This window comes from Mastigoproctus giganteus, chromosome 8, assembly GCF_048544385.1.
Source record: "Mastigoproctus giganteus isolate SK-2022 chromosome 8, ASM4854438v1, whole genome shotgun sequence".
Classification (NCBI taxonomy): Eukaryota; Metazoa; Arthropoda; class Arachnida; order Uropygi; family Thelyphonidae; genus Mastigoproctus; species Mastigoproctus giganteus.
The window spans coordinates 76,789,671-76,808,256 of record NC_143582.1 but is presented as its reverse complement, the minus strand read 5'-3'; the positions used below and the strand labels follow the sequence as shown (position 1 = coordinate 76,808,256).

The following is an 18,586-nucleotide window of genomic DNA, read 5'->3' as shown; positions in this document are numbered from 1 at the left end:
ATGCTATTCTGACAGAAAAAAAATAATCTGTATCTGTATGCAGAAAGTTTATTACAAATTCAGATGTTTCAGAGTTGTCAGATATGCATTAAAATCTCAGGAAAATTATATTACTGATCTTAAGTGAATTTTTTAAAAGTTCATTGAAAATATTGGGTTGATTTTCATTAACATATAAGGATACCATAACAGTTAATTCTTCAAAGTATACATGATATGTCAAACAAAAGATTATCTATAGAATTTATTTCATAAATTCACCATACCCTTTGCTTTCACAGGTATGTGCCCGCGATGGACGGCCAATTATCATTTGTGAACAAGGGGATAAAGAAACTGCAAAGCATGCTTTCAATCATCTTGAAGTACCTCATACAGTTGACTGCCTTCAAGGAGTGTTAACTGTCATACCACTTCAGTTGCTTTCATATCACATTGCTGTTTTACGGGGATATAATGTGAGTTGGTTTTTTAAAGGCATGCCATTTTTTTTTTTTGTTATCATAAAAGATTTGTTTTTATCCAGTAGAATGAATTTGCTGACAGTATTTTTTGTGTCACATTTGAAACAAACACTGCACTGGCCAACATACCTCTACTAATATATCAGTAGTTATTGCACCAATTTTAAGAGAAAATAATTCTTAAAATTTCATATCACATCACAATTTCTGCATATTCAGGTTTTTGTGTTTACCCATAATACATATATCTTACTAAAACTTGATAATAACGTTTACATTTGTTTGCTCATAAATGGCAGTAATATTGGGGTGGGTTAAGATGTTCAGCCATATTTGTTTGCTTCTCTCCTTCAGTAACAGAAAGATATTTGTAGTGAGTGTGTGTATGGTTTTTCTGTGTATCTATTGCATATTGTTTGTTTTGTCTGTATTTGGCTTAGCATTATATTGTTAAAATGTTTTTAAGCTGAAACAAAGGAAGTATCTGAATCACCTGACAATTTCTGTTATGTGTTGTGGATGATTTACAAGAAAAACTCAGAAGAAGAGAATCTACAGTATTATGAAATGACCATATTTTTATACTAAAGTTTCAAGATCGTTGACGAGAACGTGAGCTCCATGTATGTGCTTGTATTACCTGCACCACAAATCGGAGATGTGGCTAATTGGAAAAATTAAAAGTATGCCTTTTGATGTTGATATAGTGTGGCAAGAACCACTGAACCACTTTGATTGCTATTTCTGCTTGACAGAAATATGACGGATGTCCAGAATAAGCAAGGAAAGCATAAACTATACTAGCATATCATCTGTAATAAAGCCTGTTACCTGTCGATACTAGATCCTTCCCCCCCCTCCAAATCATGGGATAAAGGAAGCAATGATGAATATAGTGAGGCTTCTTGTGTTGCAGACCTTGCTGGACCATAAGCAAACCACTTTAAAAGATTTAGAATACAAACCAGAAAATTATAACATATTGCACTTAAGCAAGAAGAGTTGAATGACAGTCCTTGATTTAAACTTATCTAAAGAGTAAGCAGAGCTCTTGGGTTCTAGGTTTCAACAATGGAAGTTACTTGAAACAGGAAATAAAACAGTGTATCGAAAACATCACAAAGTGTTTTCCAAATATTTCATTATGGAAGATAGTGTGTTTCTGTTAAGATATTAGTGGCCTTCTGAATGAACTGGGCATTGAACACAATCCTAATGAATGATATATATTTATCGATCCCTCAAATTAAGTTTAAAAGCAGTTTTGCCTCATAATGGAAATGCATTCCCATCAGTTCATCTACTGCCATTGTCTTGAAAGCAACATGAAGGTATGACCAAGATCCTGAGTGCAGTAAAGTATCATAACTTTGTTTGGAGTGTCTGTGGCAATCTTAAGGCAGGGGTTCCCAAACTTTCTCAGTTCATGGTGTCCTTACTGTCCCAGTAATTTTTTCACTGCATCCCTAGGTCAAAAGAAACACCTAACACATTGGTTTTCGACCTTTTAATTTATACCTATATAATAATTTTATTCTTTATATAGCGGTACTAAATAAAGATCAATTATAGATCACCACAAGATTAAAAAGATACGGTACAATGGATATTGTACCGTACCCATTTTATAATGAAATAAATATATAAATTTCAAAAAAAATAATAATAATAATAACTTTAAGTAACTTAAACCAAAATTACACGGCACCCCAAGAATGTTGTTGCGGCACCTCAGTTGAAAACCACTGTCTTAAGGAAATTGGATTAATTACTGGTCTGCAGGGAGGTTTCACTAAATATTGTTGCTTTCTGTGCTTGTGGGACAGTTGTACAACAGAAAAGCAGTATATTGTGCAGCAGTGAGAAAAGGGTGAGGAATTTTTACTAGGGAGAAGTCATATAAAATATGTTCCACTGGTTGAAACAAAGGTTCTTCCATGTTTGCCTATACAGTTTGGATTAATGAAGAATTTTTGTTAAGGTTCTAGATGAAAGCAGTGTTAGGTGGGTCGGAAAACTGCTAGCTCTGGGGGATACAAGGACTAATAGATTGCCAGTAGCCACTGGCAGAGGTGAAAGTGATTCTTGCACTGCTTCTGTTGGAATGAGCAGCAGCCTGGAAAACAAGATGCAGGGTATTTCAGAGACTTCTGGGAGTCATTGCGGTACAAGTAAACACATGGGTTGTGTTAAAGTAGCTAAGAATAGGAACAGGTGCAAGTATACTTGCATGTATACCAATGCTAGGAGTTGATGAATTTGAGGTATTGCTCAAAACATCAAAGGCAGATTTGTTGGGATATCAGAGATGTGGTGTCACAAAAGATATAAGGAATGCAGAACTGGGATTTGGGGAGTACAATGCTTACAAGAAGGATAGACAGAATAGGAAGGGAGGAGGGGGTTATGCTATTAGTTAAGAAACACAAAATCCAAGGAAATGAAGCCAGTCGACATCGCTGGACAGTGCGGTGTCGAGTCAGTTTGGTGTGACATAAGCATTGGGAGATCAAAATTGAGAGTAGGATTGTGTTATAGGCCTAATGAACCTGATGAGTATAATACCCCAGGGGCTCACATCTGGTGAGTATGGGCTTGGAAAACCCAAGGTCTGAGCTGAATATCATCATTCTTCTCTTTTTTGCTTTCTTGGTGATTCTCTCTTTCTCTCTCAGCTTAATGCTGGAAATTTTTTTTTTTTTTTTTTTTTTTTGGCCGGTGCAACATAAGCCTCGGGCTTCCTTGCACCATATGGCTATTAATAATAATAATAATAAGAAGAACCTGTACAGGGAAATAGTGGGCCAGTAAATCAGAGAGTTTTTCTGGATTTATTGGATGATTGTTTTCTACATCAGCATGTTCGGGAGGCAACTAGAGGGAGTAATACTTTTGATCTGATTATCAGTAGTGATTCTTCATGCATTAAGAATCTTCAGATAAAGGAACCACTAGGTGGCAGTGATCACAGTGTGCTGAAGTGGGATTTACTCAAAAGAGGTAACTACCATTAGGGGTAAAGGGAAGGGTTATTGCTTTCGTAAAGGCGACTACGATGGTCCGAGACTGTATTTAAATTCTATACAGTGGGACCAACTGACGATGTTACAAACAGTAAATTTAAAATGGGAAGCATTCAAATAACTTATCTTGGAAGCTACTAGGCTTTACATACCAACTAAGAAATATTGTTCAAGGTTTAGGCCTGAATGGATGTCAGATGAACTAATGATACATGGCAGAGAAGAAAAATGCATGGGATACATATAAATTATTGGGTGACATGGAAGCCTATGATAGATATAAGCTGGTCTGTAACCAAAGGCCCCGAGTGTCAAGCGTTTTTCTCTTTGTGATTTATAGAGTGCTCTTTGGAAACAATATAGTTTTATTTCTTTTCTCGTGTGATTTTCTCCTCTTTTGTTCACATCAAGTGGTTCTTTGCTTGCAAAGTCAGAAGTAAAAACCTAGAAAGGGAGTCCACCTTTCTTTTCTTAAGTCTTCGTATCAAATACTAACCACTCTACTAACTTCAATATCCGCTTGGTTACTGGTGGCACAGCTCCTGCCTCCACATGGCAGGGCTGGTAACCTGGAGGAAAATTCATCTCTCGTGGCTAAAAGGAGCAGAAATGGAAATTGATGTATTTCCATGCTTAGAGCCCAAGAGCTCTCAACATGAACATGACAATGACACCGACCATGACTTCTCTCTTTGAAAGCGACTTAAAAAGGACACTAGGAAACAGGAATCTCCAGCTTTCCTTATAGTATATTCTTTGTCATCCCAACCTGTGAGCAAGCTCTACCCTTTTATCATCCAGAGATGCCTAAAAAATGCTGCAGGTTCACCAAAAATGGTCAAACGTCTCCAATCAGGAAATTTACTGATAGAGACATCTCATTCAAGACATTGAGTTACTATTACAACTAACTTCTTTAAGAGGAATACCGATTCAGGTCACCCCACACAACACACTGAATTCTTCCAAGGGAGTGATCTCCGAATGGGATCTTTTAAACGTTTCTGAGGAAGAAAAAGTCCAGGAGCTAAAAGAACAATGTGTCTCATACAAAACGAATCATGATCAGAAAAGATGGCAGCTTAGCTCCTACGTGAAATATAATCTTAACCTTTAGTACGCCAAATCTCCCAGGTTCTGTCAAAGCAGGTTACTTGAACTGCTGCGTTAGGCCATATATTCCAAATCCACACAGATGTTATAAATGCCAAAAGTTCGGCCATTCTCAGACAGCATGCCGTGGAGACGTTATATGTCTGAACTGCGGCTGCAAAAATCACATGCAAGCAGAATGCAAGGCTTCAACACCACAGTGCTCTAATTGTAGTGGTAAGCATCCAGCTTACTCCAAAAATTGTGAACTATAGAAGATAGGAAAAAAAATACAAAAATATAAAATTGAAAATAGTCTCTTATCAAGAAGCGAATAAACAGGTCAACTTAAGTATACCAAAACGCACTTATGCTTCCACCATTCACAGACACAAATCAGTGGCATGTCAGACAGAAGTATCCATCTCTCCAAAAATATCAATATCAGACTGGGCTCGATCAGTACTCTCGGGCCAGCATCCATCTAAACCAAATTCAGTAGATCAAAGCAATAATATGCCACTCGCAATTCCATCCCAGAGACCTCTGCATTTCCAGGTAGCAGAAAATTTGCAAAGATTGTATCCTGTTGAGACGAAAGAATCATGCCTAACAAGCATGGATACAGATGATACTATTGGTCAAGAAGAACTGCTTGAAATACACGCAGAAGATGATATGGACGATAATAATGAATCAGGATGTCCCACTTTTCCCCGAAAAGAAAAACTAAAACCAGACCGTCATAAACAATCAACTTATAAAAAGCAGTCAGATACATCTTCCACGAACAAAACCAAATAATGGAACTCATCATTCAGTGGAATTGTAGAGATTTTCGCAGCAACATCGATGATATTAATGAACTAATTCACTGCTTCCATCCTGTTGCCATGTGCCTACAAGAAACTAACTTGACGCCCCAAGTTTCCTGTACAGTCAAAAATTACACTATCTTCAGACAGGATAGATCCGACACTAATGGTGCTCATGAAGGAGTAGCCATCCTGTTGGACTCGAGTCCCCTCCAGATGAATTCCATTGCAAACCTCTTTAGAAGCTGTTGCCATACGCATAGTAATTGGAATCACTGTTACATTAGTTTCAATTTATCTTCCACCACCTAATTGTCCATATTATATTCAGGAAATCGAAGATCTTGTGTTGTAACTACCACCCCTTCTGTATACTAGGTGACTTTAATGCTCACCACCCATTATGGGTTTCCCCTAGCTTAGACAAGCGTGGTAAGCTTATTGAAATGGTGATTGACAGACAGGATTTAACATTGTTGAATACTGGCTCTCTTACCTATGTCCATTTTTCTACCAGATCAACCTCCACAATAGACCTTTCCATTTGCTCTCCAGTGCTTTATCCAAGTATCGATTGGGTAACTCTTAACGATCCTCACAACAGCGATCAATAATATGCAAAATTCCCAATAATATGCAAAATTCAAACTTCCTGTTCATCACCAAGAGATAATCCAGTAAAATGGAAATTTCCAAAGGCTGACTGGATAAAATACAGCAGGCTTGTCTCGTTCGACAACCATATCATGCAGTGCTCTTCTATCAACCATGTTACTGAACATAAAACAAACCAAATTCTAACAGCTGCAACCGCTGCCATTCCACAATACCAAGTCAAGAAAAGGCAAAAATTAAATTGGTGGAACGAAGAGTGCAACAATGCAAAAAAAGAGAAAAACAAAGCATGGAATCAATTCCACAAACATCCAACCACCTCCAATCTTATTAATTATAAGCGACTTAGAGCAAGAGCCCGTTATATCAGATGGAAAGCAAGAAAAGAATCATGGATTAAATTCGCTTCCTCAGTTAATAAAAATACAGACATCAGACTGTATATAAGATAAAATACAATAAGATAAAATTGTTAAATGGCAAAATTCCTCCAACGTCTACTCCACTAATTAACTGGAGTGGACAGGAACTCTCTATCCCTGCAGAAATCGTAAATGCATTAGGATCTGTATTTTCTCAGTTGTCCTCCTCAACTGCTTATGACCAACAATTTCAAAAAATTAAAGGTGTAACCGAAAAATCCAAACTGAATTTCACTGACAGATGTGCACTAACATGTAATCAACCATTCACCATGGTTGAACTGCAGCATGCTCTTACCAACACAAGGAACAGTGCCACTGGCCCTGATGGGATATTTTATATAATGCTCAAAAATTTGGATCCAAAGTCACACTCATCACTGTTGATCTTCACTGAACATACATTCCCAAGCTCCTGGCATCATTCCTACGTACTGGCTATCCCAAAACCTGGTAAAGACTATTCTGTTCCTCATAACTACAGACCAATTTCACTTACCAGCTGTCTGAGCAAAACCCTCGAAAAAATGATTCATCACGTATGAAGCTCCTCTAACCATCAGAAGAAAGATGTTATTACTGAACTATGCAACCAATATCCAAAGCCAGTCGACCCATCCTAATTGGTCAATATTTAGTGATCTGCAGCCCACCACCTTTTACAGAAACAAACCACAAGCAACTAGTCCTGCAGGTATTAGGTTCATGGAACTAGCAGAAAACGGGAATATAAAACTCAAAGTCCACCAAGAGCCTATAGATCACGTTCCTCCGTGGTCTGTCTATGGTCGTCTTGTAACAGTTATTTCCACCAATGGGGGAAACACTCCTTAATGGATAATAACATACAACAGCTGCACATTGCACATATACAATGTTATCCTGACTTCTCTAAAATATATAATGATGGATCGAAGTCTGAGAGTGGAACAGGTGCAGCAGCTGTATTCCATGACGCTATCATTTCAGTGTCACTTCCGACTAATTCAGTAGTTACACCACTGAATTAGTGGTGCCATATATGCCATAAAACTTGCTCTGGAAAACATTTTCCATCTCTCAATCAAAAAGAGCATAATCTACACAGACTTGCGAAGTGCCCTATCAGCAATGCAAAAGATTTTGCCATCTACTCATCCATTACTACAGCTCATCAAATCAGAGTTGATTCGTCTCAGAGATCATTGGCAAAAGGTTGTCTTCTGCTGGATCCCAGGCCATACTGGAATACTAGGAAACGAAATTGCAGATGCTGCTACCAAGCATCCGTCCAGCACAGCCCCCAATGAATTTTCTGGTCCCATTCAGTGGCAACACTTCAGTGGCAAATGCATATACATAACAAACTCCTTGAAATTTAAACCTGTACTGCAATTATGGGCCTCCAATTTCTGCACAAACAGACAAGAAGAGGTAGTCCTAACGAGAACCCGAATAGACCACACTCACTTGACCCATCTATTCCGGTTATCAGGTAATGCCCCTCCACAGTGTTCGCACTGCCACAGGCCACTCACAATAAAACACATACTCCTGGAATGCACCTTGTATTATGACAACTCTTGTCTAATTTCATTCACTTCTCTCTCTCAACCTTACGGGAATTGTCACTTAGCCATATCATAGGCAAAAATTCAAATCTTACAGAATTTTTCTTCTTTCTGAAACGAATAGGTTTATGTAACCATTTCTAACTGCTTCCATAGAAGCCAATAAAAATAGTATTAAATATTATAATAGGTGCAATATGGCCTTAGTAACCTTTGCACCAGAAAAATCCAAACACAACAACAACTGTAACCAAGTCACAAAAAAGGAGATTAGGCAGGCAAAGGCAGATTATAAGAAATCTTTGACAAAGGATGCAAAAAAAAAAACAACAGAGTTCTTTACTTATGTAAACTGTAGAAGGAAAGGGATGAATCAGATTGGTCTACTGGATATTGATGGTTCAAGTGTTGATCATCCTGCTCAAGTGGCTAACAAACTAAATGAGTATTTTGAATCTACATTCACCATGAGGAGTTATTCAGGGAGGGGAATGCCAGAGGTGAGTTAAACTCTGGCAGTGAGCTAGATGATTTTGTAATAACTAAGAGGAAAGTGGCGGAGAAATTGTTGAATATAAACATGAAAAAGGCACCCAGGGTGGATGGGATCTATCCAGTTATATTAACGGAGGCAGCAAAGAAAATAAGCAAACCCTTAGCCATAATTATATAAGAGCTTCTTTGGACTTAGGGGAGAGACCCATCGATTGGAGATGTGCAAATGTGATCCCAATTCACAAAGGAGGATCAAAGAGCAACACAAGTAATTATAGACCTATTAGTTTAACTTCTGTTCCAGGAAAATTAATGGAAGCACTGGTTAAAGAAGCACTGCAGAATCATCTAGACAAGACTTCAGTTATAGCTCAGACACAGTATGGTTTTGTTAAGGGAAAGTCTTGCCTGACCAATTTGATTGGGTACTATGATGTGGTCACAAAGGAACTGGATGCAGGAAATAACTTTGATATCATATATTTGGATCTTAGAAAGGCTTTTGATACTGTTGCACATGGAAGACTGCTGAACAAATTGGAGCAGTGTGGCATTGGAGGCAAATTTCTGCTATGGATAAAGGGATGGTTGTGGTAATCAATGGACACTGCTCATCATAGACCAATGTTATTAGTGGAGTCCATTGTTGTTTTCTGTATTTATAAATGATATTGATGATGGTATATCAAACTTAATGTCCAAGTTTGCAGACGATACGAAGGTTGGCAGGGTTATTAAGGACACTAATGACAGTACGCTGCTGCAACAGGATCTAGAAAATTTGAGCAGATGGGCTGAGAGGTGGCAAATGAAGTTTAACATTGACATATGGGAAAGTACTACATATGGGAAGCGTAATATAATTAATAACATAACATAATTAATTAATAAATTAATAGAATCATGACTCAGACCAGAGCAGCAAAGCAAAAGGCTCAAGCTAATGGAAGTGCTGTGGCTCAGAGCAGAACTGAGGGGGGCAGTTGTCCTCTGACTCACAGCCTTATAAAATGCACTGTTTGCTAGATGTTTGCAGAGCAATCGGGTACGGGACATGATACTGCCAAGGGGGATGTCTTTGTGTGTGTGCGCGATGCAAGGAGTGTATCGATATCAGGCAACAACTCGGCATTCTTGTGGGCCTATATGAGAGCTTGAAGGACAGGTTGGATGCCCTCGAAGAAACTAAATTGAGGGGCCCATCAAGCTCTCAGCTGCCCACATCAACGCCAGAGCTTGCACTTGGGCATCGCGTGACACAGAGACAACCCCTAAGGCAGAATGCGCTGGTCCCGAAGGAACTAGTAGTTGTTGGTGACTCTATTGTCAGGGAAACGGGGAACATGCTTTGTAAAAAAGATAGGTGGAACAGGACCAGGGTATGTCTGCCAGGGGCAAAGGTTGATGACGTTGTAGAGTGAATATCATCTTTTAAGGGCACAAAAGGTGATATAGTTGTACACGTTGGCACTAATAATATTAAGAGTAGGAGACCGGCAGAATTACTTAACAAGTACAGGTCACTGTTGAACAAAAGCCGAGAATTAGGGTTGAATTTGAAAGTGTCTGCAATTCTGCCCAGACACGATAGGAGGGAGTATATGATGAGAGCCTTGTCGATCAATTCGGCCCTGGAAAGATTGTGCAAGGCTCAAGGGGTAGAATTTTTTTCAGCCTGGACTGTACTTGTTAACAGGAGAGATTGCTTCTACAGGGATGGGATACACTTAAATAGAAAGGGTGCAAGAATATTTGCTGATGCTATCGAGGCAGTGTTAGGTGGGTCGGAAAACTGCTAGCTTGGGGGGAGACAAAGACCAATAGATTGACAGTAGCCACTGGCAGAGGTGAAAGAGATTCTTGCACTGCTTCTATTAGAATGAGCAGAAGCCTGAAAAACAAGATGCATGGTATTTCAGAGACTGCTGGGAGCCATTGCGGTACAAGTAAACACATGGGTTGTGTTAGGGTAGCTAAGAATAGAAACAGGTGCAGGTATACTTGCGTGTACACCAATGCTAGGAGTTTAGTAAATAAATTTGATGAATTTGAGGTATTGCTCAAAACATCAAAGGCAGATATTGTTGGGATATCAGAGACGTGGTGTCACACAGATATAAGGGATGCAGAACTGCAATTTGGGGAGTACAACGTCTACAGAAAGGATAGGAAGGGGGGAGGGGTTATGCTATTAGTTAAGAAACACATAAAAACCAAGGAAGTGAAGCCAGTCGACATCGCTGGACAGTGCAGTGTGGAGTCAGTTTGGTGTGACATAAACATTGGGAGATCAAAATTGAGAGTAGGAGTGTGCTATAGGCCTAATGACTCTGATGAGTATAATAAGGAACTGTACAGGGAAATAGTGGGCCAGTAAATCAGAGTGTCTTATAATGGGAGATTTTAATTTCCCAGATATTGACTGGAATTTGGGGGCTGGTTACTCACACACTAGCAGGGCTTTTGTGGATTTATTGGATGATTGTTTTCTACATCAGCATGTTCGGGAGGCAACTAGAGGGACCAATACTCTTGATTTGATTATCAGCAGTGATTCTCCATGCATTAAGAATCTGCAGATAAATGAACCACTAGGTGGCAGTGATCACAGTGTGCTGAAGTGGGATTTACTCAAAGAGGTAACTACCATTAGGGGTAAAGGGAAGGGTTATTGCTTCCGTAAAGGCGACTACGATGGACTGAGACAGTATTTAAATTCTATACAGTGGGACCAACTGATGATGTTACCAACAGCAAATTCAAAATGGGAAGCATTCAAAGAACTTATCTTGGAAGCTACTAGGCTTTACATACCAACTAAGAAATATTGTTCAAGGTTTAGGCCAAAATGGATGTCAGATGAACTAATGAGGCATATGGCAGAGAAGAAAAATGCATGGGATACATACAAATTAACACATGACAGAAGCCTATGATAGATACAAGTTGATATGCAACCAAGTTACAAAGGAGGTTAGGCAGGCGAAGGCAGATTACGAGAAATCCTTGGCAAGAGATGCAAAGAAAAACAGCAAAGAGTTCTTTACTTATGTAAACTCGAGAAGGAAGGGGATGAATCAGATTGGTCCACTCGATATTGATGGGTCAAGTGTTGATGATCCTGCTCAGGTAGCTAACAAACTAAATGAATATTTTGCATCGACATTCACACATGAGGAGTTATTCAGCGAGGGGAATGCCAGAGGTGTATTCAACTCTAGCAGTAAGCTACAGAATCTTGAAATAACTGGGAGTAAAGTGGAGGAGAAACTGTTGAAGATAAACACAAGAAAGGCACCCGGGGTGGATGGGATCTATCCAGTTATATTAAAGGAGGCAGCAAAGGAAGTAAGCAAACCCTTAGCCATAATTATGAGAGCTTCCTTGGACTCAGGGGAGGTACCCATAGACTGGAAATGTTCAAATGTGACCCCAATTCACAAAGGAGGATCAAAGGCTGACACAAGTAATTATAGACCTGTGAGCTTAACTTCTGTTCCAGGAAAATTAATGGAGGCACTGGTTAAAGAAGCACTGCAGGATCATTTAGACAAGACTTCAGTTATAGCTCAGACATAGCATGGTTTTGTTAAGGGGAAGTCTTGCCTGACCAACTTGATTGGATACTATGATGCAGTCACAAAAGAACTGGATGCAGGGAATAACTTTGATATTATATACTTGGATCTTAGAAAGGCTTTTGATGCTGTTGCACATGGAAGACTGCTACACAAATTGGAGCAGTGTGACATTGGAGGCAAATTGCTGCTATGGATAAAGGGGTGGTTGAGGGGGAGAAGACAGAGAGTGGTAATCAATGGACACTGCTCATCGTGGACTGATGTTATTAGTGGAGTCCCTCAGGGTTCAGTGTTGGATCCATTATTGTTTTCTGTATTTATAAATGATATTGATGATGGTATATCGGGCTTAATGTCCAAGTTTGCAGACGATACAAAGGTTGGCAGGGTTGTCAAGGACACTACTGACACTATGCTGCTGCAACAGGATCTGGAAAGGTTGAGCAGATGGGCTGAGAGGTGGCAAATGAAGTTTAACATTGACAAATGTAAAGTACTACACATGGGAAACAGCAACCCCAGAGCAACGTATCAACTCTGTGGTACTACACTGACAGTGGTAGAGAATGAAAGGGACTTGGGGGTGGTTGTGCAGGCAGATATGAAGTTCTCTGAGCAGTGCAGACGGGCTGCAAGAGTAGCTCATGGAGTATTGTCAATGATATACAGGAATTTTTCCAGCAGGGATAAAGAGGTGATTATTCCATTGTATAAGGCGATGGTCAGGCCACACCTAGAGTACTGTATACAGGTCTGGAGGCCTCATTTCAAGAAGGATGTAGAGCTGCTGGAACGAGTACAGAGAAGGGCAACAAGATTAGTGAATGGAACAAAGGGGTGCTCTTACGAAGAAAGGCTTAAGTTTTGCAAATTACAGTGTCTGGAGACTAGGCACCAGCGAGGTGATCTGATAGAGGTGTATAAAGCCTTGAATGGTTTAAGCATGCTCAATGCTGATGGGATTCTTCCTCTAGCTCAGAAAAATCACCTGAGAGGGCATAAATTCAAATTGAGGAAAGACAGATGTAGGATAGACGTGCGGAAATTTGCCTTTAGCCAGCGGGTGGTTGGTTGGTGGAACAGACTTCCATCCCTTGTGGTGGAGGTTGATAGCCTAAATAAGTTTAAGGCTCAGCTGGACAGGTATTTTGAACGAACAGAGGGGTGAAGTGGAAGTGGGTTTTTTTTTTTTTTTTTTTTTGGCTGATGCTGCATAAGCTTGCTTTCTTGCATCAAATGCCTCTACTAATGCTAATGCTAATGTAACCCCAGAGTGATGTATCAACTCTGTGGTACTACACTGACAGTGGTAAAGAACGAAAAGGACCTGGGGGTAATTGTGCAGGCAGATATGAAGTTTTCTGAGCAGTGCAAGTGGTCTGCAAGAGTAGCTCATAGTGTCTTGTCAATGATATACAGGAATTTTTCTAGCAGGGATAAGGAGGTGATTATCCCCTTGTATAAGGCAATGGTCAGGCCGCACCTTGAGTACTGTGTACAGGTCTGGAGGCCTCATTTTTAGAAGGATGTAGAGCTGTTGGAATGAGTACAGAGAAGGGCAACAAGATTATTGAATGGAACAAAGGATTTCTCCTTAGAAGAAAGGCTTAAGTTTTGTAAATTAGTGTCTGGAGACTTAAGCACCTGCAATATGATCTGATTGAGGTGTATAAAGCCTTGAATGGTTTGAGCATGCCCAATGCTGATGGGATTCTTCTTCTTGCTCAGAATAACCACCTGAGAAGGCATAAATTCAAATTGAGGAAAGGCAGATGTAGGATAGATGTGCGGAAGTTTGCGTTTAGTCAGCAGGTAGTTGGTTGGTGGAACAGACTTCAATCTTTTGTTGTGGAAGTTGATAGCCTAAATAAATTTAAGGCTGAGTTGGACAGGTATTTAGAACGAATGGAGGGGTGAAATGGGAGCGGGGTTTTTTTTTTTTTTTTTGGCTGATGCTGCATAAGCTTGCTTTCTTGCATAATATGCCTCTGCTAATGAAGAAGGAAGTGGATTCTTGTACCTAAAGAAGTGTTTCCCAATTTAACAGATGCAAAACTGAAAAACAGGAATTCTCATTGGGCCTCAAATAAAGAAACCCTTCAAAGATAATGTATTTGAAACAGGACTACAGGATAACAAACTAACAGCTTGGCAATCATTTTAAAAAACTTTTAAAAATATGGGCTTCCAGATGTCTTTGGAAATCTGTTTTCTTCATTCCCATCTCATTTCTTTTCCTCAAAACTTGGCGAGATTTAAGTGATGATCAAGCTTTCATCCAAAGCCACCCACAAGATTGCTGGGATGCTGCCGTGATATGGAGATTACTGCTGGTTTCTTAAATGGGAAAGCAAAATGGACTATAAAAAAAATTCTCCAAGTGGCAAACCTTTCTAAGGAAATAGAATGTAGTTCGTTATATGTTTGATTTAAGTACTTTAAAATGAATGATTCATTTTTATGATAGCATTTGTATTATTGCATCTATTTGACATTGGTATTTCATTAAGTTACTAAAATAGTGTATTTTTCAATGGATGTGTGATAGAGACATAATTTTGATATTTTTTGAAATAGTGGATAGATTTCCTTTAAAATCTAACTTTTGCTCTGGGGTATGAAAAAAAAATTTTTTGTTGGCCTCTTTAATGGCATCTTAAGCTGTATTGCTCTAGTTGTTATGACTATAAATATGTGTTCACAGGACAATTTGCATGTTGTTTGATACAAGAATAAAGCATGAATTAGGCTTTTTTTTTTTTTTTTTCAATATAGCAAATACATTCAGTTCTTTCAATCTGTTTATGCAAATTGGAAAAACTGAATGTTTATATCAGAGTAGTTATAGAAATATCCAATCAATATTAAAATAAGTTTTATAATATTTTTGTAAACTTTAATAATAAATAGAATTATGAATAATACAGAATTTTTGGATAAATTGAAATAATTGATACCTCTCGGATTAACTAATTCTTTCTCTGTTGACTTAATTTTCGTGACCCAGATTTATTTTTTGTTTTTGGCTTAAAAGGTTTATTCTCCTGTGTGAGAGAGTGGGTGAATGTGTTCTGAAATCTTTGAATTATGATGTTTAATTATCTAAATATTACCCTTTTTATTTTACAATTTCTAACTTTAAATTGTATCTAATGAATTACTTTTTTTTTTCCCAATGGGAAAGTTATTTGCTGTTGCTGATTAGACACCATTGGTATAGTTCCAAAATGGTCTGTTGGAAATGAATAGTTTACATTCATTTCCAAAAATGAATGTAAACCATTTTATTTGCATACTTAAAAAAATAAACAAGATGCACCCAGGCTGCCTTCAAATTGCAATGCTGAATTAAATGATGGAAACACTTCACTTTATATACCAATATTTTAATTGTATAAAATGCAAATGCAATAAGGATAATGAAATTCTGGTTAAGACCATAACTAAGAGTCCCACAAAATCTCTTTAGCTAGGGTTGTGGGGAACTAATGAGGTCCAGACCCTATATCCACTTTTCACCGAGTGCTGTAACCTGTTAGCAGTGAGCCATCTATATGGCTACTGTATGTACAGGCATAGGCTGCTGATATGGGACTACTGTTATTATTAATCTCATATTAGCAGTTCATTCTTAATTATAATACTAATGGGACTATTGATATTGGGCAGTGCTTGTTATGAAAACATGGAGTGCTAAACACGACAGGCACTTTCAACATTACAAAGTGAAATAGCTCAGTAGTAAAGTGATCTACATACAAAATTCTTAGAAATCCCAAAATGCATACGACATTCTTAAAGCCCAATTGACAAAATTCTTAGAAGTCCCAAAATAAATTTATTGTTCAGTTAATAGAAGACAATCTGTAAATAGGGTAATGCAACAAGTGCTAAGCACTATTGTATAGCCCCCATACCCAAAAGGGCAAGATCAAAACCGGCCCCTAATCCGATGCAATGCAGGTGGTCATAAAAGCTAAGTTGCCTTTTACATTTTTGTCTATTTCAAGGATTGGGTTTTTTTTGACTACCTGAGTTACCAAAATTTGTTCGGTATATCTGTGTAGTACACTCGTTATAAAAGTGAGTGATTGTATTGGAATATGCTTAAATTAAAATCATTATGGCTTTCTGCTCATTACAGCCATGATCTCATTATTTCCATGCCCGTTATAACCAAGTTTGAATGTACCATCTTTATTATTAAGAGGCAATATGTTTGCCATATTTTCAGTTTCAGTGGTAGTCATTTTCTTATTGCAATGTGTATGTGATAGTGACAGATATTGTGCTTTTCTTTATTCTAAAAAAAAAAAAAAAAAAAAAAAGGATAATTGAAACAACATCAAAGGAAATTTATCTATACACAGGATTGCAGCAAGTTAAGTACAATTTACAACTTTTATGCTTTCTAATTTTATAATTTTACTGATAAGACTTTAGCACCAAAATTATAAAATCAAATGGAACTATCATTACTGTATGACTTCATAAAATCCATTGGGTGGAAGAGCATACAGCATGACTCGCACTAAAAAGACTAATTTCATTGATTCACAAAGCTTGATGTTCATTATACCATGACAGGACAATCATTGATTTGTGCTTTTTTTTGATATCTTGGATATGTGGGATTCAGCTGTTCGATGAAGGTTCTTGGCATGCAGCTCTGTACATGCCACAAATTTTTACATGTTATGGAGATACAGAGATTTTCCTGTGTCTGCTTCTACCCCCCCCCCCCCAAACACAGTCTCTACAGTCCAATGGGATGAGGTAGTCAGCTGTCTCAATGCATGTCAGCTCCTGTCAGTTAATATTTTTCCTTTACCTGGTTATTTCTTGGTCTCTGTCTCTCACCTGTGGACTTTCATTTCTTCAGCATGTTACCACTTGTCAAATTCCAGAGCAGCAGACAGATATTTTCCCCATGATATCAAACTATCATTCCCCTGTGAAACTTTTTTTTTTTTTTTAGCTCTTTTTGTGTGTTGATTGTTTGGCATATACATTTGAACTGAATTCAGAGATAACCACTGATTGCTTTTATAGACCAAATACTTCCAGTCAATAAAAGTGATTATAAATCTGAAATATATTTGTGAATTTCATAGTTGAACACAATATCTTGAAATCATAGGAGTATCCTTATGATTGCAAGAAATTGTAAAAATTGTATGTTTACAGTTTATATTACATTTCTGACTAGTGACATGCCTATTCTCCTCATACTCAATTTTCATTCCTAATTGAATAATGGGTAATAATGCAATGGAAGATATAATTTGTTACTATCTTACATGTTGGTTATGTAATTTTGTACGTTATCCATGCCAAAACTTTAAGTTGATGATTTTCCCCCCTTTTCCTATCTATAGGTTGACTGCCCTCGTAATCTTGCCAAATCTGTGACAGTAGAGTAAGAGTAGGATTCTCTGCATAGGCTACTATGGCTGAAAAGAGTGAAAAGTTTTTATCTGGAGTACAATACTTGATTGACTTCCATTGAGGAAAAGTCGTCTAGATACTTCCAGCTTTCTCTAGTTTTACAACTAGATATTGAAAAGTGCATATACATTGTTGCACTATATTTTTACTCTGAATGGTAAATTTATTTGAGAGAGAAATTCTCAAATATTGCCGAGTAATGGCAGTTGAACATACTTTACTATATAATGTTTTACTGAATTACTGAAAATTATTAGTACTTCTTTTTTGGGTTGGTTTTTTTAAATACTTGATATTTTACATTTTTAGATGTTCTATTTTGGTTAGGTCAAACATTCCATATGTGTACATATTCCCTACATGATTTTGATTTTTATGTAATCATGAAAAATACTTCTTCTACATGTACAGCCAGAAAAATATATATTTAAATGATCAGGAAAAAATTGGAAAACTTTAAAAAATTCATTAGATTGTATATAGTTTATCTTATTACTTTTTAGTAGTGTGTAGTGAATTTAAAACACAAAAAATGTACAGTTGCGTTCTGAAGGGTTGAGGGGGGGGGAATGAAGGTTTTTGTGAAAAGTTTTATAGAATATATTTCTTGTACAGAAGATCCACAATTTTAGAATTCATAATTATAGGAAGAAAACAGATTACTTCTTACATAACTGTTATAAGAACTTTAAATTGAAATTTGTATGTAAATTTATATAGACTTTGCACTTACGTTCCTTCAGGAATAACTAGGAACAAAAATGTTAAAATAGTTGAACTGTTTTGTAATATATTAAGAAGTTGTAATCACTAATTATTGAAGGCACTTTGGTAAAAGAATATTTTATGGTTCTGTGCCATCTAATATGAGTACAGTTTCATATATTTAAAGAAAAATCTGTCATTTCAATTAGCACCATTATAAAAATCTGGAGAACTGTGATATTGATGTATGTTGAAATGCAGTCATTCCAGTGTCATGTTCAATATTATTATTTTTGTTTGTGTTCCATATTGAAAGAAATTCAGCTCATTTTTATAGCCAGTTATATTAATTATATTGATATACAGTAGAGCATCC

At 37.5% G+C, this 18,586-nt stretch overlaps 1 protein-coding gene across 1 annotated transcript in view; it reads left to right on the top strand.

Moving 5' to 3' along the window:
• LOC150081650 (glutamine--fructose-6-phosphate aminotransferase [isomerizing] 2-like) overlaps positions 1–17,601 on the top strand; it is a 207,492-nt gene extending 189,891 nt beyond the window's left edge. Inside the window, exons 18-19 of the mRNA XM_090379514.1 lie at positions 282–458; positions 17,436–17,601. Of these exons, the coding sequence (XP_090235640.1) occupies positions 282–458; positions 17,436–17,480 (222 nt within the window). The 3' untranslated portion in view covers positions 17,481–17,601. The remainder of the gene's footprint in view (positions 1–281; positions 459–17,435) is intronic.
• Positions 17,602–18,586: the final 985 nt, after the last annotated feature.